The sequence below is a fragment of the Anopheles funestus genome, chromosome 2RL (genome assembly GCF_943734845.2).
Source record: "Anopheles funestus chromosome 2RL, idAnoFuneDA-416_04, whole genome shotgun sequence".
Classification (NCBI taxonomy): Eukaryota; Metazoa; Arthropoda; class Insecta; order Diptera; family Culicidae; genus Anopheles; species Anopheles funestus.
In genome coordinates this window covers 8,676,334-8,698,901 of record NC_064598.1, presented here as the reverse complement: position 1 = coordinate 8,698,901, position 22,568 = coordinate 8,676,334, and the positions used below count along the sequence as shown (strand labels likewise).

At 43.1% G+C, this 22,568-nt stretch overlaps 7 protein-coding genes and 1 long non-coding RNA gene across 17 annotated transcripts in view; 6 read left to right on the top strand and 2 right to left on the bottom strand.

Annotated features, from left to right (window-relative positions):
• The window catches only part of LOC125764682 (sodium/calcium exchanger 3), a 122,347-nt gene that overhangs the window by 14,522 nt on the left and 85,257 nt on the right, over positions 1-22,568 (bottom strand). The gene's annotated exons all lie outside the window — the stretch shown is intronic.
• On the top strand, positions 233-1,943 carry LOC125764711 (cytochrome P450 6a8-like). Its single transcript, XM_049429253.1, has 2 exons — positions 233-1,350; positions 1,419-1,943. The coding sequence occupies exons 1-2, from the start codon at positions 234-236 to the stop codon at positions 1,841-1,843; spliced, it is 1,542 nt and encodes a 513-aa protein (XP_049285210.1). The 5' UTR covers position 233; the 3' UTR covers positions 1,844-1,943.
• Positions 2,598-4,473, top strand: LOC125764712 (cytochrome P450 6a8-like). Its single transcript, XM_049429255.1, has 2 exons — positions 2,598-3,741; positions 3,810-4,473. The coding sequence occupies exons 1-2, from the start codon at positions 2,625-2,627 to the stop codon at positions 4,223-4,225; spliced, it is 1,533 nt and encodes a 510-aa protein (XP_049285212.1). The 5' UTR covers positions 2,598-2,624; the 3' UTR covers positions 4,226-4,473.
• On the top strand, positions 5,785-8,008 carry LOC125764714 (probable cytochrome P450 6a14). The gene is made up of 2 exons (XM_049429258.1): positions 5,785-7,069; positions 7,155-8,008. The coding sequence occupies exons 1-2, from the start codon at positions 5,959-5,961 to the stop codon at positions 7,571-7,573; spliced, it is 1,530 nt and encodes a 509-aa protein (XP_049285215.1). The 5' UTR covers positions 5,785-5,958; the 3' UTR covers positions 7,574-8,008.
• Positions 6,329-12,502, bottom strand: LOC125764773 (uncharacterized). The gene is made up of 3 exons (XR_007418481.1): positions 12,375-12,502; positions 8,975-9,115; positions 6,329-6,383 (listed from the first exon to the last, which is right to left on the bottom strand). It is a non-coding gene; the product is annotated as an uncharacterized LOC125764773 (long non-coding RNA).
• LOC125764713 (probable cytochrome P450 6a14) lies at positions 8,495-13,438 on the top strand. Of its 2 annotated transcripts, XM_049429257.1 has the most exons (3): positions 8,498-8,928; positions 12,188-12,922; positions 12,979-13,438. In XM_049429257.1, the coding sequence occupies exons 1-3, from the start codon at positions 8,550-8,552 to the stop codon at positions 13,392-13,394; spliced, it is 1,530 nt and encodes a 509-aa protein (XP_049285214.1). In that variant the 5' UTR covers positions 8,498-8,549; the 3' UTR covers positions 13,395-13,438. The 2 variants fall into 2 exon arrangements, with proteins under 2 accessions (XP_049285213.1, XP_049285214.1); XM_049429256.1 differs by lacking the exons at positions 12,188-12,922; positions 12,979-13,438 and adding an exon at positions 9,720-10,219 and having other exon boundaries at positions 8,495-9,663.
• On the top strand, positions 14,993-16,970 carry LOC125764726 (probable cytochrome P450 6a13). Its single transcript, XM_049429286.1, has 2 exons — positions 14,993-15,971; positions 16,048-16,970. Exons 1-2 carry the CDS (start codon positions 14,993-14,995, stop codon positions 16,455-16,457), a joined length of 1,389 nt encoding a protein of 462 aa, XP_049285243.1. The 3' UTR covers positions 16,458-16,970.
• LOC125764700 (esterase E4-like) lies at positions 16,967-22,544 on the top strand. 3 transcript variants are annotated; one of them, XM_049429213.1, is made up of 3 exons: positions 16,967-17,053; positions 17,130-18,559; positions 22,207-22,541. In XM_049429213.1, exons 1-3 carry the CDS (start codon positions 16,994-16,996, stop codon positions 22,391-22,393), a joined length of 1,677 nt encoding a protein of 558 aa, XP_049285170.1. In that variant the 5' UTR covers positions 16,967-16,993; the 3' UTR covers positions 22,394-22,541. The 3 variants fall into 3 exon arrangements, with proteins under 3 accessions (XP_049285170.1, XP_049285169.1, XP_049285171.1); XM_049429212.1 differs by lacking the exon at positions 22,207-22,541 and adding an exon at positions 18,631-18,831; XM_049429214.1 differs by lacking the exons at positions 16,967-17,053; positions 17,130-18,559 and adding exons at positions 20,538-20,642; positions 20,718-22,141 and having other exon boundaries at positions 22,207-22,544.

The window sequence follows — 22,568 nt, the reverse complement described above, 5'->3', positions numbered from 1 at the left end:
AACGGGAGTGTCGGTAAGCAGACCAGAAACTGTTGTAGAAGACAACATAACTGATTTTATGTGTACGCGTAGGGCAGATTGTGTAGATAACCAAAAATTCCACTTGGAGATCCAAGTTTGCAAGTCATCCGATTACCTCATTGAACACACACCAATGAAAGCGTTGGGTACATATTTGCGAACTAGCGAAGTTTGAGCCAGTTCAGTTGCGTGGCATCTCTGAGTGAAGCAAGATGGATCTTCTGGGTTATGTGTTGACCGCGTTCGTGTTTGTGGTATCTATCGCGTACCTGTACTTGCGAAGCAGGCACAACTATTGGCGTGATCGGGGAATTCCTTATGCGCGCGGAAAGCCACATCTGTTCATGGGACACATGGAGCAAGCAAATACGAAACATACTTCATACATCAATCAGGAAATATATCAGGATCTCAAATCACGTGGAGAAACCTTTGGTGGAATGAATATCTTCCTCTTACCAGGTTTAGTCGTGGTAGATCCAGAGCTGGTGAAAACGATTCTGGTGAAGGATTTCAACGTGTTTCATGATCGAGGCGTCTTTAACGACGCAAAGTCGGATCCCCTATCTGCTCATCTGTTCGCACTGGAAGGGCCCGAATGGCGTGTGTTACGTCAGAAGCTTACGCCAACGTTTACCTCTGGACGGATGAAACAAATGTTCGGCACTATTCAACAGGTGGCCCAAGAGTTCCTGAAGTACATGAACGAAAATTGCCACCGGGAGATGGAGATGAAGGATGTGCTGGCACGTTTTACTACGGATGTTATCGGGACGTGTGCTTTCGGGATCGAGTGTAATACGCTGAAGAATCCGGACTCGGAATTCCGAAAATATGGCAACAAGGTGTTCGAACAGGATGCAGTCATTATGGTCAAGTTTGTGTTCGTTATGATGTTCAAGGGTTTGGCAAAGCGAATCGGTGTTAAGCTGACTGACGAAGGCGTGGAACGATTTTTCCTGCAAGTTGTCCGCGATACGGTTCAATATCGTGAAATGAACAATGTACAGCGGAATGATTTTATGAACCTTTTGCTGCAGATTAAGAACAAAGGTTATTTGGACGAACGTGACATTGGAGCCAATGATAATCTGAAGGGCGAAACTGCTATGACACTAAACGAACTGGCCGCGCAGGTGTTTGTGTTTTTCCTGGCCGGATTTGAAACGTCCTCCACTACCATGAACTTCTGTCTGTACGAGCTGGCAAAGAATCCCGACATTCAGGAGCGTCTCCGTGAGGAAATTGAACGCGGAGTCGAGGACCATGGTGGACAAGTGACATATGAAATGGTCATGAACAATCAGTACCTTGATAATGTGATCAACGGTAGGCATGGATACCCTCTATTTGTAAAGCATTTAAACTTTCACATTACTTTTCTTCGTTATTTACAGAAACTCTACGCAAATATCCTCCAATTGAATCGCTTAGTCGTGTGCCAATCCGAGATTACACGATTCCCGGGACCAAGCATGTGATTCCGAAGGATACCTTTATCCAAATTCCCGTATACGCGATACAACGTGATCCCGAGTTTTACCCAGAACCGGATCAATTCAATCCGGATCGATTCTTACCGGAGGAGGTAAAGCAACGCCATCCATACGTCTTCCTTCCCTTCGGCGAAGGTCCACGGATTTGTATTGGATTGCGGTTTGGAATGATGCAAGCGAAGCTTGGTCTGATCACTTTGCTGAGGAACTTCCGCTTCTCTCCGTCATCGCAAACACCGTCCGAACTCGTATTCGACCCCAAATCTTTTATTTTATCGCCCACTACGGGGAATTATCTAAAGGTTGATAAGATTGAAGGTTTCTGAGGGTGCAGAACGGACATAGCGACCTTGATTGGAAACGGTTCGTCAGATGTGTAGTATAATGATTGTTGTGTTTTTATAAAAGAAGGTTTATTTACTCTCATTATTACAAATTATATCAATAAACTTAAGATAAATTGTTGTCAAGAAAGCAATCACTAATGACAGTAAATCAATCTACAGTTAAAAACGAGTCTAAAAAAATCATTTATTCAAATTCGTTTATTTAAATTCAGTATTTTGTATCCCAGGGCAGGCACACTTTTCCGTACGCACAATATGTACTTTGAGCTCTTTTCGTACAGCGAATTTATCAAGTACACCCAATACATTGTATGATACCTCGCACAATGCTCGCATGTTTACCGGATGATTGTCCGTATATGGAAAGGCATTTTTTTTCTTCCGATTGATAGCAAACACGCGCTTTGCTACAATCAGTCTGATATTGAGTCACTCATGGAGGGCATTAACATCCTTATTTGGAATTCGCTATCTAGAAATGCGTTAGATTAATCATCAACCTAGGTCAGGAACGGGAGTATCGGTAAACAAACGGAAAACTGTTCATACGTTTGTCGGCAAGACAACATAACCGATTTAATGTGTACGTGTAGGGCGGATTGTGTAGATAGCCAACAGATCCAAATCTGCAAGTCATCAGATTAGCCCATTGAACACATACCAATAAAAGCCTTGCGTACATATTTGCGAATCAGATGGTTAATAAAAAGCATGCGAGCGGCATTTGAGCCAGTTGCGTGGCATCTCTGAGTGAAGCAAGATGGATCTTCTGGGTTATGTGTTGACAGCGTTCGTGTTTGTGGTATCTATCGCGTACCTGTACTTGCGCAGCAGGCACAACTATTGGCGTGATCGAGGCATACCTTATGCGCGCGGGAAGCCACATCTGTTCATGGGACACATGGAACAATTCAGTACGAAACATGGATCGTACATAAATCAGGAAATATATCAAGATCTCAAATCACGTGGCGAAGCTTTTGGAGGAATAAGTTTCTTCTTTTTGCCGGGCCTTATGGTGGTTGATCCAGAGCTGGTGAAAACGATTCTGGTGAAGGATTTCAACGTGTTTCATGATCGAGGCGTCTTTAACGACGCAAAGTCGGATCCCCTATCTGCTCATCTGTTTGCACTGGAAGGGCCCGAATGGCGTGTGTTACGTCAGAAGCTTACGCCAACGTTTACCTCCGGACGGATGAAACAAATGTTCGGCACTATTCAACAGGTGGCCCAAGAGTTCCTGAAGTACATGAACGAAAATTGCCACCGGGAGATGGAGATGAAGGATGTCCTGGCACGTTTTACTACGGATGTTATCGGGACGTGTGCTTTCGGGATCGAGTGTAATACGTTGAAGAATCCGGACTCGGAATTTCTTAAATACGGCAACAAGGTGTTCGAACAAGATACTGTTCTTATGGTAAAGTTTGTGTTTGCCACTGTGTTCAAGGGCTTGGCAAAGCGAATCGGTGTTAAGCTGACTGACGAAGGCGTGGAACGATTTTTCCTGCAAGTTGTCCGCGATACGGTTCAATATCGAGAAATGAACAATGTACAGCGGAATGATTTTATGAACCTTTTGCTGCAGATTAAGAACAAAGGTTATTTGGACGAACGTGACATTGGAGCCAATGATAATCTGAAGGGCGAAACTGCTATGACACTAAACGAACTGGCCGCGCAGGTGTTTGTGTTTTTCCTGGCCGGATTTGAAACGTCCTCTACTACTATGAACTTCTGTCTGTACGAGCTGGCAAAGAATCCCGACATTCAGGAGCGTCTCCGTGAGGAAATTGAACGCGGAGTCGAGGAACATGGTGGACAAGTGACATATGAAATGGTCATGAACAATCAGTACCTTGATAATGTGATCAACGGTAAGCATGGATATTCTCTGTTCGTAAAGCATTTAAACTTTCACAATACTTTTCCTCGCCATTTACAGAAACTCTACGCAAATATCCTCCAATTGAATCGCTTAGTCGTGTGCCAATCCGAGATTACACGATTCCCGGGACCAAGCATGTGATTCCGAAGGATACTCTTGTCCAGCTCCCAGTATACGCGATACAACGTGATCCCGAGTTTTACCCAGAACCGGACCAATTCAATCCGGATCGATTCTTACCGGAGGAGGTAAAGCAACGCCATCCATACGTCTTCCTTCCCTTCGGCGAAGGTCCACGGATTTGTATTGGATTGCGGTTTGGAATGATGCAAGCGAAGCTTGGTCTGATCACTTTGCTGAGGAATTTCCGCTTCTCTCCGTCATCGCAAACACCGTCCGAATTCGTATTCGACCCCAAATCTTTTATTTTATCGCCCTCCACGGGAAATTATCTAAAGATTGATAAGCTTTAATGTTCCTGGTGGGTGTAGAAGGAACATAGCAACGTTCATTTGACACGTTTCAGAAAATGAAATTCCATGGATACGTATTTCTTCAAGTCATAACTTAGTGCGAAAAATATTGTAATTTTAAGTGTTATTTAAATCAATAGCACTCAATAATCAAGTGCCTGCTATAAAAATTACAAAAAAAATTGTAAGTTACTATCAATTGATGTACTGGAAACAAAATCCAATAAATGCATCCTTTTTTACTTCAATTTGTTCTTTCACAAAGTTTAACGCTGTTAATTTATTATACGTAATTTACCAGATCGCCTCCAGTAAGTCTAATAATCCCTTGTGGGGCAGATTACATAGAGATCTTGAAAGGGTATTTGATAACAAACGCAAGGGTTTAGTATTATGCTGAATCACGAGTTCACTTGATGATATATACAACCATATTCAGGATGTATACACTTGATGACTTGATATATACAACAAAATTGTAAATATTGCTGGAAATCAATTAATAAACATAGAAAAATAACAAAGCAATAATGTGTGGTTATTAAAATGGACATATTTAATATCTGAAAGTATCACAAAAGAGATGTGCTATGCATACTGTAATATAAATGTTGATAGGTATTTTTTAAAAAAAATTATAATTAATAAACAGTGAAGTTTATGTAATGTTTAAATGCAGTTCTAAACCACCATAAACAATGCGAAAAATATTGACGTATAAACGTTAAAAACTGATGTATGTTTCTGTTGACTTGTCGTGGACATTTAAATTGCAAAAATGTATCTTGACATCAATGTATGAGTTCTGAAGATCGCAGGTTCGTAATACGTAATACGTAAAGAATAACAGCTGTGTCATTGCGCAAATGACGAAGCGTGTTTCGCAAAATTCCGTTAAGATTGCGCTAGAGCTTGCGTTGTAGCATTATCTAGGATATAGTGATATCGGAATCGATTTAGCTGTAGACATCAACAGACAAGAAAGGCAATAATATAAAATGTCGTTTAAAATCAATGCTTATTTTCTTAAATAAGAAATAGCGTACGTTGCATCATACGCTGGTAAACATTAGCACTATTTTGAAAAGCGAAACCGAGAAAGAGAGTAAACCGAACAAAACTACGCGCACAACAAGTAATGATGATTTCATCATACCAATTGTACGCTTGTGATTCATTGATGTATGAGTTACGATCATAAAGAGATCAATTTTGGTGGTATTTTTTTCACACATTTACAGCAAAGACAAATACAATATATGCCGCTTATAGACAGAGTGTACGGTTGAGAAAACAACACACACTTAAGCACGGCCTTTTTGAACAACTGTCCATAATGTTTCATCATAGCAGTGAGAAAATGTCAGCATAGTTTTTATAATTTTATTTTAGTTATTTAAAAATTTATTTGTATTTCGTAAGCAATAATTTTAATGCACGACAAACGGTTGTATGTTTGGAGCTACAAGTCAACGCCCTTGCGGGCATTAGCGTGAGGAATGGAGGAACAATGAAAACCACAAACGACTTCACCAACACCATACCATCAAACGCAAGAGCGAGTGCTTTCGTCAAGTCATCTCATCGATAGCAAGGTGTAGGTATAATTTGGTGCTACGCATTTTATCTATGCTTCAGTGCTTCGCTTTCCTGTTATATATTGGGTACCACCGGTCGGTCGTAGACTCAGTTTTGGGAGAGCTGTTAAATCATCGCGGGGTTTAGCGTGGACCATGGAGCCCATCACCGTAGTGCTGAGTGGATTTATTTTCGTAGTGTCAATCGTGTATCTGTTTGTGCGCAGCAAGCACAACTTTTGGAAGGACCAGGGTGTTCCGTATGCAGCGAATCCGCACTTTTTCTACGGACACGTTAAGGGACAGTCCCGTACGCGACATGGAGCCGATATCAACCAGGAGCTGTACCAACAATTCAAGCAACGCGGTGTACCGTACGGTGGAATCAGTCTTTTCATAATGCCTTCGCTGATCGTGGTAGACCCGGAGCTGGTGAAAACGATACTGGTGAAGGACTTTAACGTGTTTCACGATCGCGGTGTGTTTTCCAACCCAAAAGACGATCCGTTCACCGGGAATTTGTTCGGGTTGGAAGGTAACCCATGGCGCTTGTTGCGTCAGAAGCTCACGCCGACGTTCACCTCTGGTCGTATGAAGCAAATGTTCGGCACGATATGGGATGTGGCACTCGAGCTGGAAAAGTATATGGAACAGAACTACCGTCAGCCGGAGATTGAGATGAAGGATGTGCTAGGTCGGTTTACGACCGATGTGATTGGGACCTGTGCTTTCGGAATCGAGTGTAATACGCTTAAGACACCGGACTCGGAATTCCGCAAATACGGCAACAAAGCGTTCGAGCTGGATCCCGTGACGTTGACGAAGTTTTTTTTCGCCTCCTCATATCCACAGCTGGCGAGAAAGTTACACGTTCGTACTACCCAGCAGGATGTGGAAGACTTTTTCATGAAAATAGTACGCGAGACGGTGGACTATCGCGAAATGAACAATGTGCAGCGTAATGATTTCATGAACCTGCTGCTGCAGATCAAAAACAAGGGCAAACTGGATGATCACGGTACGATCGTGGGCAAGGGTGAGGTAGGGCTAACACACAACGAGCTGGCTGCACAGGTGCTTATCTTCTTCCTGGCTGGCTTTGAAACTTCCTCCACAACGTTGAGCTTCTGTCTGTACGAGCTGGCCAAGAACCCGGGAATACAGGACCGACTACGGGACGAGATCACTCGCGCAATCGATGATAATGGCGGTGAGGTGACGTACGATGTTGCCATGAACATACAGTATCTGGATAACGTAATCAACGGTAAATATCGCGTAGCTATGGTGGACCATAACGATACGGAACGTTTTAATTTGTTTGTTTGTTTTCATTCTCGTCTACATTGCAGAAACGCTTCGTAAGTATCCACCGGTGGAAACGCTCACACGCAAACCGGCACATGATTATGTAATTCCCAGCACCAAACACATTATACCGGAAGGAACAATCGTGCAGATACCGATTTATGCGATCCAGCGTGATCCCGACCATTTCCCCGATCCGGAACGGTTCGATCCCGATCGGTTCACGCCGGAGGAGGTGAAGAAGCGACATCCCTACGTGTATCTACCGTTTGGTGAAGGGCCACGTATTTGTATTGGGTTGCGATTTGGCGTGATGCAAACCAAGGTGGGTTTGATCAATCTACTGCGCAAATTCCGCTTTTCACCATCAGCCAGTACGCCTGAAAAAGTGGTGTTCGATCCGAAGATGTTCACACTGTCCCCCACAGGTGGTAACTATCTGAAGGTAGAAAAAGTCGTGTAGTGTTTTTTTTCATCTTCAAGGGAATGATATTTTAATTGTAGAGTACAAATATACACATAAGGAAGAATGGAAAGAACCGAAAGTAAAAAGGGCGTTCTTGTTGAAATATAATAGAGAATAAACATAAATACCTGTTGACACCCAAAATATCCTTTAATAACAAATGTGTTTTTTTCGTAATTTGTTTGAAGTCCTTGGTTGTAGATAAGGTTAACATAAAGCAGGCTTAAACAAGTTGACCATTACGCCGAATAATGATCAAAAGGAAAAAACGATAGAAAGAGCTCCTCGACTTCTGCTCATGTGGGGCGCTTTAGTTGAGATTCGAACCAAGATCGGAAGTTTCTTTTGTCCAAGCCATAACAAATGTACCATGTGACCTTATATCTTACAGGCACTAATAAAGTCAGTTTGATGCTGATTTTGTTGAATTATCCCAATTGGTAAATTTAAAATATCAATTGATTATAAATTCCATTTATTATGTACATTTGCAAGTGAGCGTGTAGTGGTGAAAAAATCCATCGCTATTGAGTTACGGATAATTAACTCAAATTAAATGTTCAAAGTCACTTGCACTTGAAACGTGTTTCGGGCGCGTGAGGAGCTTACAAAAAACAATACACGTTTCTGGGATATGTGAAGTCATTGGATTCAACACTTTCTTCCAGCGGTATTTCAAATCTATGTAACTGCCTTTGAGAATAAAATCACATACTCATAATAACTAGACGCGTGTTGATACCAACACACAGGAAGATGTTTATGAATATTGTTGTTCGATGACTAGTAAAATTTAAGTTGGAGACCATCCCAACCCTGTCAGATACTGGGTTCCACACGCACACTGACACGATGTGCTGATTACTCTTTGGTAGTCGAGTTTGTGGATAGATCGCCCAGTTCTATATAATATGCCTAGCACCCATCGTATCTGCTCAGTTAGTTCCCGTGGCTTGAATTCGGCGAACGAAATATGGAGCTCATTAACGTGGTGTTGGCCGCGTTCATCTTCGTAGTGTCGGCAGTGTACCTTTTCATTCGGAACAAACATAATTACTGGAAAGACAATGGATTCCCGTATGCGCCGAATCCGCATTTTCTGTTCGGACACGCGAAAGGACAGGCCCAGACAAGGCATGCGGCCGACATCCATCTGGAACTGTACAAAAAATTCAAGCAGCGCGGTGATCGGTACGTTGGCATGAGCCAGTTCATCATACCATCTGTGTTTGTGATCGATCCAGAGCTGGTGAAAACGATCCTAGTAAAGGACTTTAATGTATTCCACGATCGCGGTGTTTTCACTAATGCAAGAGACGATCCACTATCAGGTCACTTGTTTGCGCTGGAAGGTAACCCATGGCGCTTGTTGCGTCAGAAGCTCACCCCGACGTTCACCTCAGGTCGCATGAAGCAAATGTTTGGTACATTATGGGATGTGGCACTTGAGCTGGACAAGTATATGGAAGAAAACTATCGTCAGCCGGATATTGAGATGAAGGATGTGCTAGGTCGGTTTACGACAGATGTGATTGGCACCTGTGCATTCGGGATTGAGTGTAATACGCTTAAGACACCGGACTCGGAATTCCGCAAATATGGCAACAAAGCGTTCGAGCTGGATCTCCTAATTATGATGAAATTTTTCTTTGCGTCGGCTTATCCGTCACTTGTGCGGAAACTGCGAATGAAGATAACATTCGATGATGTGGAAGAGTTTTTCGTAAAAATAGTGCGCGAGACGGTGAACTATCGTGAAATGAACAATGTAAAACGAAACGACTTCATGAACCTGCTGCTGCAGATCAAGAATAAGGGCAAGCTGGACGACAGTGATGATGGGAGTGTTGGCAAGGGTGAAGTAGGAATGACACAACTGGAACTTGCGGCACAAGCGTTCGTTTTCTTCCTGGCTGGTTTCGAGACATCATCCACGACGCAAAGCTTCTGTCTGTACGAGTTGGCAAAGAACCCTGACATCCAGGAGCGCCTTAGACAAGAGATCAACCAAGCAATCGAAGAGAATGACGGCCAGGTGACGTACGATGTCGCCATGAACATACAGTATCTGGACAATGTGATAAACGGTATGATAATGGGCCGTTTATCTGGGAAGTGGCATAAAATTTTTCTTTTGTTTCAGAAACACTTCGCAAGTACCCCCCGGTAGAATCGTTGAATCGTGTGCCGTCTGTTGACTATGTCATCCCCGGTACGAAACATGTCATTCCCAAACGAACGTTAGTGCAAATTCCGGTTCACGCCATTCAACATGATCCTGAGCACTATCCCGATCCAGAACGTTTCGATCCGGATCGCTTCTCACCGGAGGAAGTGAAAAAGCGACATCCCTTCACGTTCCTCCCATTCGGCGAGGGGCCACGCGTTTGCATTGGGCTTCGGTTTGGTGTGATGCAGACGAAGGTAGGATTGATAACGCTGTTGAGAAAGTTCCGCTTCTCGCCGTCAGCGCGTACACCAGATTGTGTAACGTTTCATCCGAAAATGATCACCTTGTCACCGATCGCGGGTAATTACTTGAAGGTAGAAAAGGTGTAAGTAACTCACAAAATGATGCAGCGGAAGGGGTTTTTGTAGAAAGAAAACATGCTTTAGAAATAAAAGAAGCATTGAATAAAATAATACATTGTGTATTTTTATATATCGTCCAAAAGATGTTACACTTTTCCTTGTTATAGCAAAGTTACCGTGCAACGATAACAACGATCTCTTACAGGCACTTAACTTGTTTTGATAAAATAAATCCATTGAATAATTTGTAGTGGCATACAATTAAGTGTATTTCATTTTGCCTCCGAAAAAAATATATTTCGGTGGAACTATTTTTTTATCAGTGTTACAATGTTCCACACGACAGGACCGATACAAAATCCCATCCAAACCCTTATGCCGGCTGCCAGGCTACGTGTTGAAAATAGCCAGATATAGCACGCATCACCAAGTGGAGCGTTACGTCAAGAAGAAAATGTCTTGCTTTGACCTATACGACCTTATAAAAGCGCTTAAGTATGTGCTCTATAAGTTTTTTCTTTGGATAAGGATCGAGTTATTTCTTATACATAGCATCAGCTCAAATTCCCTCGCAACTCCTCGATCGGAATTAATGGGCAGGCTTTTTTGGAAGCCCCTCGAGGTTTGATCCAACAATACCGGAGGAAGCTTTTATCATATTTGCAGTCTGTATTGTTTCGTATTTATTGAAATACTTCAACTTCTTGTCAAAGTCCGTATTGATAAGATAAACCTCCAGATTGATAAACCTCCGACATAATTTTTTCGATTTCCACCCTTCCACATATACATATGTATAACGCACCTGAAGATCTTTAATCGATCTACACAAACGTATCTGCTCAAGATCTTGGTGCACACTTACACACTTGTTTCGCGCTTTTTACTTCTGCCAGCGGAACCCACCACTTATCCTTACGTTTTTATTTTGAGAATGTTTTCCCGAAATACAGCCTTTCAGATATATTACTTTTTACAATGAAAACCAATTTTTTATTTCTACAAGTTGATATCCTTAATTTTCAATAATCCGCTGTTATAACATTTCGGGATGATATGAAAAAATATAATGACTATTTACTGTGACTAAATGACTATAAGATGTTGTCCTCAATTTGAACTACAAAATTGAGATTAATTTAATAAACTAACGAGACTGACATTTTAGTGTGTCTGTAACTGTAAATGATCCCTAACTATTAAAAGGCAATTACCTCCGTACGTTTCGGTGCACTTATGAACAAAGCTGTTGAAATCGTTTTAATGATAAAGTCAAGAAATTACATGTTTCAAGTCACCTGCACTTGAATCGTGTTTCGAGTGCGTGAGGAGCTTACAAAAAAAATGCCAATAACTGGAATATGTGAAGTCATTGGATTCAACACTTTCTTCTAGCGATGGCACCAATTTTGTAACTTGCAGGGAAAAGGAGGACATAGAACTGAACGCTTGCTGATACTACTAACACAAGCAAAGATGTCTGTAAATATTGTTGTTCGATGATTAGTAAAATTTATGTTGGAGAACATCTCAACCTATTACCCTGCCAGATACTGGGTTCCACACGCACACTGACATGATGTGGTGTTTACCTTTAGGTAGGGGAGTTTGTGGATAGATCGCCCAGCTCTATATAATATGCCGAGCGTCCGACGTACCTGCTCAGTTAGTTCCCGTGGCTGGAATTCCGCGAACGAAATATGGAGCTCATTAACGTGGTGTTGGCCGCGTTCATCTTCGTAGTGTCGGCAGTGTACCTTTTCATTCGGAACAAACATAATTACTGGAAAGACAATGGATTCCCGTACGCGCCGAATCCACATTTTCTGTTCGGACACGCGAAAGGACAGTCTCTGACAAGGCATGCGGCCGACATCCATCTGGAGTTTTACAAACAATTTAAGCAGCGCCGTGAGCGGTACGTTGGTATGAGCCAGTTCATGATACCTTCATTGCTCGTGATCGATCCAGAGCTGGTAAAAACGATCTTAGTAAAGGACTTTAATGTATTCCACGATCATGGTGTATTTAATAATGCAAGAGACGACCCGCTGTCCGCACATCTTTTTGCGCTGGAAGGTAACCCATGGCGCTTGTTGCGTCAGAAGCTCACGCCAACGTTCACCTCAGGTCGCATGAAGCAAATGTTTGGTACATTATGGGATGTAGCACTTGAGCTGGACAAGTATATGGAAGAAAACTATCGTCAGCCGGATATTGAGATGAAGGATGTGCTAGGTCGGTTTACGACAGATGTGATTGGAACCTGTGCTTTCGGAATCGAGTGTAATACGCTTAAGACACCGGACTCGGAATTCCGCAAATACGGCAACAAAGCGTTTGAGTTTAATCTAATGATTATTCTAAAAACTTTCTTAGCATCGGCTTATCCGTCACTTGTGCGGAAACTACGAATGAAGATAACATTCGACGATGTGGAACAGTTTTTCCTGAAAATTGTTAAGGAAACGGTGGAGTATCGAGAAAGTAACAACATTAAACGAAACGACTTCATGAACCTGCTGCTGCAGATTAAGAATAAGGGTAAGCTGGACGACAGCGATGATGGGAGTGTTGGCAAGGGTGAAGTAGGAATGACACAACGAGAACTTGCGGCACAGGCATTCATTTTCTTCTTGGCCGGTTTCGAGACATCATCCACGACGCAAAGCTTCTGTCTGTACGAGCTGGCAAAGAACCCTGACATCCAGGAGCGCCTTAGACAAGAGATCAACCAAGCAATCGAGGAGAATGACGGCCAGGTGACGTACGATGTCGCCATGAACATACAGTATCTGGACAATGTGATAAACGGTATGATAATGGGCCGTTTATCTGGGAAGTGGCATAAAATTTTTCTTTTGTTTCAGAAACACTTCGCAAGTACCCCCCGGTAGAATCGTTGAGTCGTGTGCCGTCGGTTGACTATGTCATCCCAGGTACGAAACACGTGATTCCCAAACGAACGTTAGTGCAAATTCCGGTTCACGCCATTCAACATGATCCTGAGCACTATCCCGATCCAGAACGTTTCGATCCGGATCGCTTCTCACCGGAGGAAGTGAAGAAACGACATCCCTTCACGTTCCTCCCATTCGGTGAGGGGCCACGCGTTTGCATTGGGCTTCGGTTTGGTGTGATGCAGACGAAGGTAGGATTGATAACGCTGTTGAGAAAGTTCCGCTTCTCACCGTCAGCGCGTACACCAGATTGTGTAAAATTCGATCCGAAAATGATCATTCTGTCACCGATCGCGGGTAATTACTTGAAGGTGGAAAAATTGTGAGATAATTCCGATCTATAATAAAGGATTAATCTTTTTTTAAAATAGCTGTTTATTGTCTGATGAAGCATCCAGTGAAGCGTTTTAGAAATAAAGATTTTTTTATTGAGAAAATTGAAAAATGAGATAAAAACCAATTTTAAATTATCGCGTATTGACTATAAATTAATAATGAAATACAGAAGATAAGATACTGTGTTCAATCGTTTGTGTTGAAATTGAAACAATCAACAGAAGCGCGTGCGCTTGGAGCTTTACTCAAGTTTGAAAATCGAAAAGAAGAATCCTCATCTACCATCAAGAGAAGAAGCAGTGTTGCGAATCTGTAATGACTGGGCAGTTTTTGGGAAACATATAATCGCTTATTCCCGGGTCGGTCAGGGAGCGAGATGACAGCAATAGCTGTGAGGAATGATGGAGCGCTGCCTCCAACCGCATGACAATGGAGGAAGCAACACAGCAAGAGTGTGAACAGATTTGGAACGAACAATTTCTCGATATATCGATGCTGCTTCACCATCACACTGACTGCGGTAAGCCTGGTAAAGCATTAACTGGTGTGGCCTTCGTAATTTTGGACATTGGATAGAGCATCGTCACGGTGTGGATACTCAAGAGCGGTTCATGTATGTGATATTGAAATCGCCCATATGTCGAGTTGGTTTACAAATTGCGTCTCTATTTTTTGGATGCTTACGCTTTGTTGCTCTTTTTCCCTATAAACGCAACTTTTTCCCCGCTACATCAGTTCCATGGCACTGATGAGATGATCTTGCTTCGTTTGAGTTTGGAACAAAAAAATAAAAAGTGTCAGGCATTGAATGACTCGTTTTTGTTTTAGTGATAATGAATATTGATGAAGATTGTCGTTAGTGTAACAACAGAACAAGAAGTTATTGTTGAGTTATGGCTGATGTAATTACGCTGAAGATGTCAGTACAATAAATTAAAAAAAAAACATGCTGTCCACTAGAGCTTTGATGTCTTGAAAGATTCCTATTATGAAATTTTCCATAAAAAGTGTTATCACTTGTCTTTCAGTTATTTCTGGAGCATTGGAACATGTTTTAATCGTAGTATCGATTGCTCAAAAAGCAAACAAGAACTTTACAGACAAATTGAGTATTTATTTATACTAATTATCAGCTTAGTCATCGAGAAACATTTGTGACCCACATGGTTTATCATCAATCGCACCCAAGTAAAATGGTGCAATCTTCAATAGGGGAAAAAAGCATATTTGAACTGGGTTGAATGTAGGAATTAAAAACAGACAACTGGAGATAATGTCAGCTAAACGTTTATCTACATTTTCCTTATATGTCACTATCTTATCATTCTTATACCAGTGAGCTAAGCGATGTTAATCATGTTTCGGAACCGGGAAATTTAAACCAAGTTGCTTCAATATATTCCCGCACACGAATTTATGCAACCCGCTCTTATCGGTAGCTTTCTGGAGCAAAGATAAAGGAGATTCTTTCGAAATCAATGTTTGTGTCGCAACGTCTTGAATATCGAACTACACGGTTCATGAGTTAGGTCTGTTATCTGATCGATGGGCATCGTAACATTCAGTTGAAAAGTGAGTGCCGGCTCAAATGCCGATCGTGGAGTTTTGGATCGCCCTCAGTACCACGGTACTGTTAATTACCGGGTTCGGAATTTGTCTGATCCTGGATAAGCGACGATCAGTTTGGGTCGATCGTCGTTTTCCCGGCACCGGTAGGACGTGTGTGCTGTATGGTGATTATAAGGCAACCGGACGCACAGAGCATCGTATGTACACGACCCAGCGCTTGTACCGTCAGTTTAAGGCAAAAAAATGGTGCATAGGTGGAGCAGTAATGTATCTGACTCCGTGCGTGATACCGACCGATCCTTACTTGATCGAGTACATGCTAAGTGATGAGTGTATAAAGCTGGGTGGAAGAATCACTTCAAGTGGTGCAACGTTCGCAAGCAGGTGGAATGCTTTCGAGGATGAACATTTTGAATCTTTAATTAATGTAGTGACGGAGGAGAGTGCACAGATAACGGAAATTTTGCGTACCTCAAATTCTCCAGTTGATGTAAAAGCAATCATGGAACTGTTTGTGGCACGAGCATTAACGAGATGTATATTCGGAAAGAGATATTCAGAGGATTGCCACCAGCTTCCAATAACTGAGAAATTAGCCAACCAACCATCAGGTACGGTTTGGGAGGTATTTTCAACTGCTTTTCCGAATGCGAGGTTTACACATGTTTTACGGAAAGCATTAAATCACTTTCAAGAATATCCGCTTATCTTGGAAGAACTTATAAGTTCCATCACAACCACACCTACCACGGATGCTAACTTCCTCAAGTATATGAAACATGTGGAGCAGCACGCTAGTACCACCGATCGTATGGCGTTCGAAGATACAAAAACACTCATGCTGGAGCTAGTTCAACATGTGTTTTACGTAGCGTCAGGCACGACAATCGCTTGTCTGTTTGAGATGGGCCATAATCTAGAGATACAAAACAATCTACATAAGGTGCTGAAGCGATCGGGCGATTCAATGGTTGATTTGCTGGACAAAGTTATTGGAGGTGAGTGTTATAGTAACGCATCAACACTCAGACTATTCTTCACGGGAAAAAACTAACCAAGATATATTTATTCTAGAAACGCTTCGCAAATATCCTCCAATTGATGAGATATCATTTGTGACCGGTGCCAACCATCGACTTCCTAGTGGTGAACTAATGGTACCGAGTAATACGAAAGTGATCATTCCTATCTTCGCACTTCATCATGATGCTGAATTTTATCCAGATCCAAATCGGTTCGATCCAGAGAGACCGGTTTTAAGATCAAGGAAAGAAACTCTTCTCTACCAGCCCCTAGGTGGCGTACCATTCCCGATTGGCTCAAACTTGGCTCTGATGATTGTTCGTGTGGGATTGGGCAAGATTTTGAAAGAGTGCACCGTGCGTTTGACTTCGGCAACTCCTTCAACGCTGAAGATATCGCCAAATCAACCGATACCGTACCCTAGCGGTCGTGTTGAGCTGCTGATAAGCAACGCCTCTTAAGCTGTTACGCCGTGTGATGGTTTTGTATCTATCTTAAGCCAAGCTTATCAATAAAAAGATTACTAGTACGTTTATAGAGATATAGTATTAATAGAAGAGTACATGTACAGTACAGATGTTGTAGACTAATCATGAAATTATTATTAATATTCTCTTGTAAATAATATCATCCTTCTAACCAAAGACTTAAAACTTACACAAATATTGATTAATAACGTGAAAAGTTCTTGTACAGATTGGTAAAATTTCCTGGTTCAGAATGTACTGGAAAACGTCATTTAGTGCAGGAAATACCTCCACGACATTCGTCATTGTATGCGCGTGATAAGTAGGGATACGATTACTACCCGAAACCCTTATAACTTGATTATTTCTGCATCATTCGTTAAGACCTAGATCCATTATACTTCGGTTATTGCAGGCAACATTATCTAATCGGAAAATTTTGTGGATTCAATAGGCTGTAAAAGGAAACTGTATAAAAGCTTCTGTTTTAAGCTGGCTTCCAAGAGAAGGTGTACGTATATGATTGAAAAATGTTGCTCCGAGGTGTGCCTTTACTCGTTTTGCTGGCGTTGAGTGTTCGTGGTCAGAGTGTAAGATCTTTACGTGTGAGATAATGGTGTAAGGAAGTAACTGAAAGGTTTTTTTTCGACTATCAACATTCCACAGGATCGTCCAATCATAAACACATCCGGTGGACAGGTGCAAGGCACGACGGAATCGTGTGGTCTTTTCTGCTCGTACTATTCCTTCAAGGGCATTCCGTACGCAGAAGCACCGGTCGGTGGGTTGCGTTTTGCCGATCCGGTACCGCATGGCGGATGGACGGGTGTGCGTGATGCTGCTCAGCATGGGAGTAGCTGTCCTTCGCCGGATTCCTTGCCAACGGAGGCAGAAGATTGTCTGTTTGTGAACGTTTACAGTCCGTCCTTAATCGGTACGCGGCCGGTGATGGTTTTTATTCATGGTGGTGGCTTCGTCGAAGGTTCTGGTGATGTTGCACTGTACGATGCACGGTACTTCATGCCGGAAGATGTGGTACTGGTAACGATCAACTATCGACTGGGTGTGTTAGGATTCCTCAGTACCGGTGATAGCAGTGCGTCGGGCAACTGGGCAATTAAGGATTGTGTCGAAGCATTACGATGGGTACAGCGAAACATACTCGCGTTCGGTGGTGACCCTAATCAAGTAACAATCTTCGGACAATCGGCCGGTGGTGCTTTGGTGCACTACCTCACGCTGTCACCGCTGGCAGTGGGATTGTTTGAGCGCGCAATCACGCTCAGCGGAACGGTACTCAATCCCTGGTCACTGCAGCCAAATCCACGGGCATCAGTGAACCGCGTGGCGACGGCGCTCGGAATTCCCACAACCGATACAGCCTCCATGGTGGCCGCACTGCGACAGATTCCCTACCGCGACCTGATCGCATTACAGGGAGATATGGGAACTGCACAGGGAGTTCCATTGTTTCTGAGACCATTAGATTTCGCCGTTGTCGTTGAGCCAGCCAATACACCTGGTTCTATTGCACTCGACAGACTACCAATCGAAATCATCGACAGTGGATCGTACCGTGCCGTACCACTGATGACGGGCTTCGTCGATATGGATGCCCTACTGTTCAGTGCCTTCGAAATGGTTACAAATCCTGGCATCTTCAATATGTTCAATAGCAATCCTCACCTGTTGGTGCCATTTTTCTGGAACATAGCAGAGGGTAGTGCGGCGTCTACGGCTGTCAGTCAAGCGTTCCGGCAATATTACTGGCAGAGCCAACCGTTGAGTGCTGCCCTGCTGGCGGAGTTTTCCGTCTTTCTTACCGACTTACACTTTGCTTACCCTCAGTTCGAAATGGCTAAACGCCACGCAGCACGGGCATCGGTTTATGTGTACCAATTCCACTACGATGGCGACTTAAACTTGATGAAACTGTTCACAGGCATTACGTTACCGGGAGCAATACATGGTGATGAGCTTTCCTACATGTTCTATCAACAATCTTTCGGTGTAGGTGAACTTATTCCCGTCACTAGCCATGCCAGAACGGTGCGCCAACGAATGGTGCGCTTGTGGACAAACTTCGCACGCAATGGGTAAGTGGATTGCCGTAGTTGATTTACATTGTGTACATCATTGACGTTATTCCGTAAACGTTTCAATACAGAACTCCTACACCATCGGCTGATAGCCTACTGCAGAACATCATCTGGCGGCCAACCAGTTCGGGAATGATCGATGCGACGCTTAACATTGGACATGATCTGGTGATGGAAACGAACCCAATTGCAAGCCGTTACAACCAGTGGCAACAGCTCGCTCAGCAATATGCAAACAACATATTTCGCGTATAGATAAAATGCTTTTAAATTGATGCAAAACATGATATATTTCAAAGTACAAAGACGTTGAAAATGGAAAGTGTTTGTATGTTGTTAATTCAACTTAAAAAAAAACTTCGCAAGTATAAGCGTTAGCATGTGTTTATCTTTCCTCTCTCGCTCGTATTGCGCTTCGCCTTGTGCGAGCGATTAATGTAGTGACGGAGGAGAGTGCACAGGTAACGGAAATGTTGCGTTCCTCAAATTCTCCAGTTGATGTAAAAGCAATCATGGAACTGTTTGTGGCACGAGCATTAACGAGATGTATATTCGGAAAGAGATATTCAGAGGATTGCCACCAGCTTCCAATAACTGAGAAATTAGCCAACCAACCATCAGGTACGGTTTGGGAGGTATTTTCAACTGCTTTTCCGAATGCGAGGTTTACACATGTTCTACGGAAAGCATTAAATCACTTTCAAGAATATCCGCTTATCTTGGAAGAACTTATAAGTTCCATCACAATCACACCTACCACGGATGCTAACTTCCTCAAGTATATGAAACATGTGGAGCAGCACGCTAGTACCACCGATCATATGGCGTTCGAAGATACAAAAGCATTCATGCTGGAGCTAGTTCAACATGTGTTTTACGTAGCGTCAGGCACGACAATCGCTTGTCTGTTTGAGATGGGCCATAGTCTAGAGATACAAAACAATCTACATAAGGTGCTGAAGCGATCGGGCGAATCAATGGTTGATTTGCTGGACAAAGTTATTGGAGGTGAGTGTTATAGTAACGCATCAACACTCAGACTATTCTTCACGGAAAAAAACTAACCAAGATATATTTATTCTAGAAACGCTTCGCAAATATCCTCCAATTGATGAGATATCATTTGTGACCGGTGCCAACCATCGACTTCCTAGTGGTGAACTAATGGTACCGAGTAATACGAAAGTGATCATTCCTATCTTCGCACTTCATCATGATGCTGAATTTTATCCAGATCCAAATCGGTTCGATCCAGAGAGACCGGATTTAAGATCAAGGAAAGAAACTCTTCTCTACTAGCCCCTAGGTGGCGTACCATTCCCGATTGGCTCAAACTTGGCTCTGATGATTGTTCGTGTGGGGTTGGGCAAGACTTTGAAAGAATGCACCGTGCGTTTGACTTCGGCAACTCCTTCAACGCTGAAGATATCGCCAAATCAACCGATACCGTACCCTAGCAGTCGTGTTGAGCTGCTGATAAGCAACGCCTCTTAAGCTGTTACGCAGTGTGATGGTTTTGTATCTATCTTAAGCCAAGCTTATCAATAAAAAGATTACTAGTACGTTTATAGAGATATAGTATTAATAGAAGAGTACATGTACAGTACAGATGTTGTAGACTAATCATGAAATTTGAATAAAGAATAGAAGAAAGACTTTTTTTTTTAATATATATCAATATATATTTATTGATTAATACCGTGAAAAGTTCTTGTACAGATTGGTAAAATTTCCTGGTTCAGAATGTACTGGAAAACGTCATTTAGTGCAGGAAATACCTCCACGACATTCGTCATTGTATGCGCGTGATAAGTAGGGATATGATTACTACCCGAAACCCTTATAACTTGATTATTTCTGCATCATTCGTTAAGACCTAGATCCATTATACTTCGGTTATTGCAGGCAACATTATCTAATCGGAAAACTTTGTGGATTCAATAGGCTATAAAAGGAAACTGTATAAAAGCTTCTGTTTTAAGCTGGCTTCCAAGAGAAGGTGTACGTATATGATTGAAAAATGTTGCTCCGAGGTGTGCCTTTACTCGTTTTGCTGGCGTTGAGTGTTCGTGGTCAGAGTGTAAGATCTTTACGTGTGAGATAATGGTGTAAGGAAGTAACTGAAAGGTTTTTTTCGACTATCAACATTCCACAGGATCGTCCAATCATAAACACATCCGGTGGACAGGTGCAAGGCACGACGGAATCGTGTGGTCTTTTCTGCTCGTACTATTCCTTCAAGGGCATTCCGTACGCAGAAGCACCGGTCGGTGGGTTGCGTTTTGCCGATCCGGTACCGCATGGCGGATGGACGGGTGTGCGTGATGCTGCTCAGCATGGGAGTAGCTGTCCTTCGCCGGATTCCTTGCCAACGGAGGCAGAAGATTGTCTGTTTGTGAACGTTTACAGTCCGTCCTTAATCGGTACGCGGCCGGTGATGGTTTTTATTCATGGTGGTGCCTTCGTCGGTGGTTCCGGTGATGTTGCACTGTACGATGCACGGTACTTCATGCCGGAAGATGTGGTACTGGTAACGATCAACTATCGACTGGGTGTGTTAGGATTCCTCAGTACCGGTGATAGCAGTGCGTCGGGCAACTGGGCAATTAAGGATTGTGTCGAAGCATTACGATGGGTACAGCGAAACATACTCGCGTTCGGTGGTGACCCTAATCAAGTAACAATCTTCGGACAATCGGCCGGTGGTGCTATGGTGCACTTCCTCACGCTGTCACCGCTGGCAGTAGGATTGTTTGAGCGCGCAATAACGCACAGCGGAACGGCACTCAACTCCTGGTCACTGCAGCCAAATCCACGGGCAATAGTGGACCGCGTGGCGACGGCGCTCGGAATTCCTACAACCGATACAGCCTCCATGGTGGCTGCACTGCGACAGATTCCCTACCGCGACCTGATCGCACTACAAGGAGTGACAGGAACTGGACAGGGAGTTCCATTGTTCCTGAGACCATTAGATTTCGCCCCTGTCGTTGAGACAGTTAATACACCTGGTTCTACACTAGACAGACTACCAATCGAAATCATCGACAGTGGATCGTACCGTGCCGTACCACTGATGACGGGTTTCGTCGATATGGATGCCCTACTGTTTAGTGCCGCTGAAATGGTTACAAATCCTGGCATCTTCGATGTGTTCAATAGCAATCCTCACCTGTTGGTGCCATTTTTCTGGAACATTGCAGAGGGTAGTGCCGCGTCTACGGCTGTCAGTCAAGCGTTCCGGCAATATTACTGGCAGAGCCAACCGTTGAGTGCTGCCCTGCTGGCGGAGTTTTCCGTCTTACTTACGGATCACCAGTTTGCGTACCCCCAGTTCGAAATGGCTAAACGCCACGCAGCACGATCATCGGTTTATGTGTACCAATTTCGGTACGATGGCGACTTAAACTTGGTGAAACAGTTCGCAGGCATTCCGTTACCGGGAGCAGTACATGGTGATGAGATTTGCTACATGTTCTATCCTCAATCTTTCGGTGTAGGTGAACTTCCCGTCACTAGCCATGCCATTACGGTGCGCCAACGTATGGTGCGCTTGTGGACAAACTTCGCACGCAATGGGTAAGTGGATTGTCGTTGTTCATTTACGTATAGATTGACGTTATTCCGTAAACGTTTCAATACAGAACTCCTACACCATCGGCTGATAGCCTACTGCAGAACATCATCTGGCGGCCAACCAGTTCGGGAATGATCGATGCGACGCTTAACATTGGACATGATCTGGTGATGGAAACGAACCCAATTGCAAGCCGTTACAACCAGTGGCAACAGCTCGCTCAGCAATATGCAAACAACATATTTCGCGTATAGATAAAATGCTTTTAAATTGATGTAAAACATGATATATTTCAAAGTACAAAGACGTTGAAAATGGAAAGTGTTTGTATGTTGTTAATTCAACTTAAAATAAAAACTTCGCAAGCATAAGCGTTAGCATGTGTTTATCTTTCCTCTCTCGCTCGTATTGCGCTTCGCCTTGTGTGAG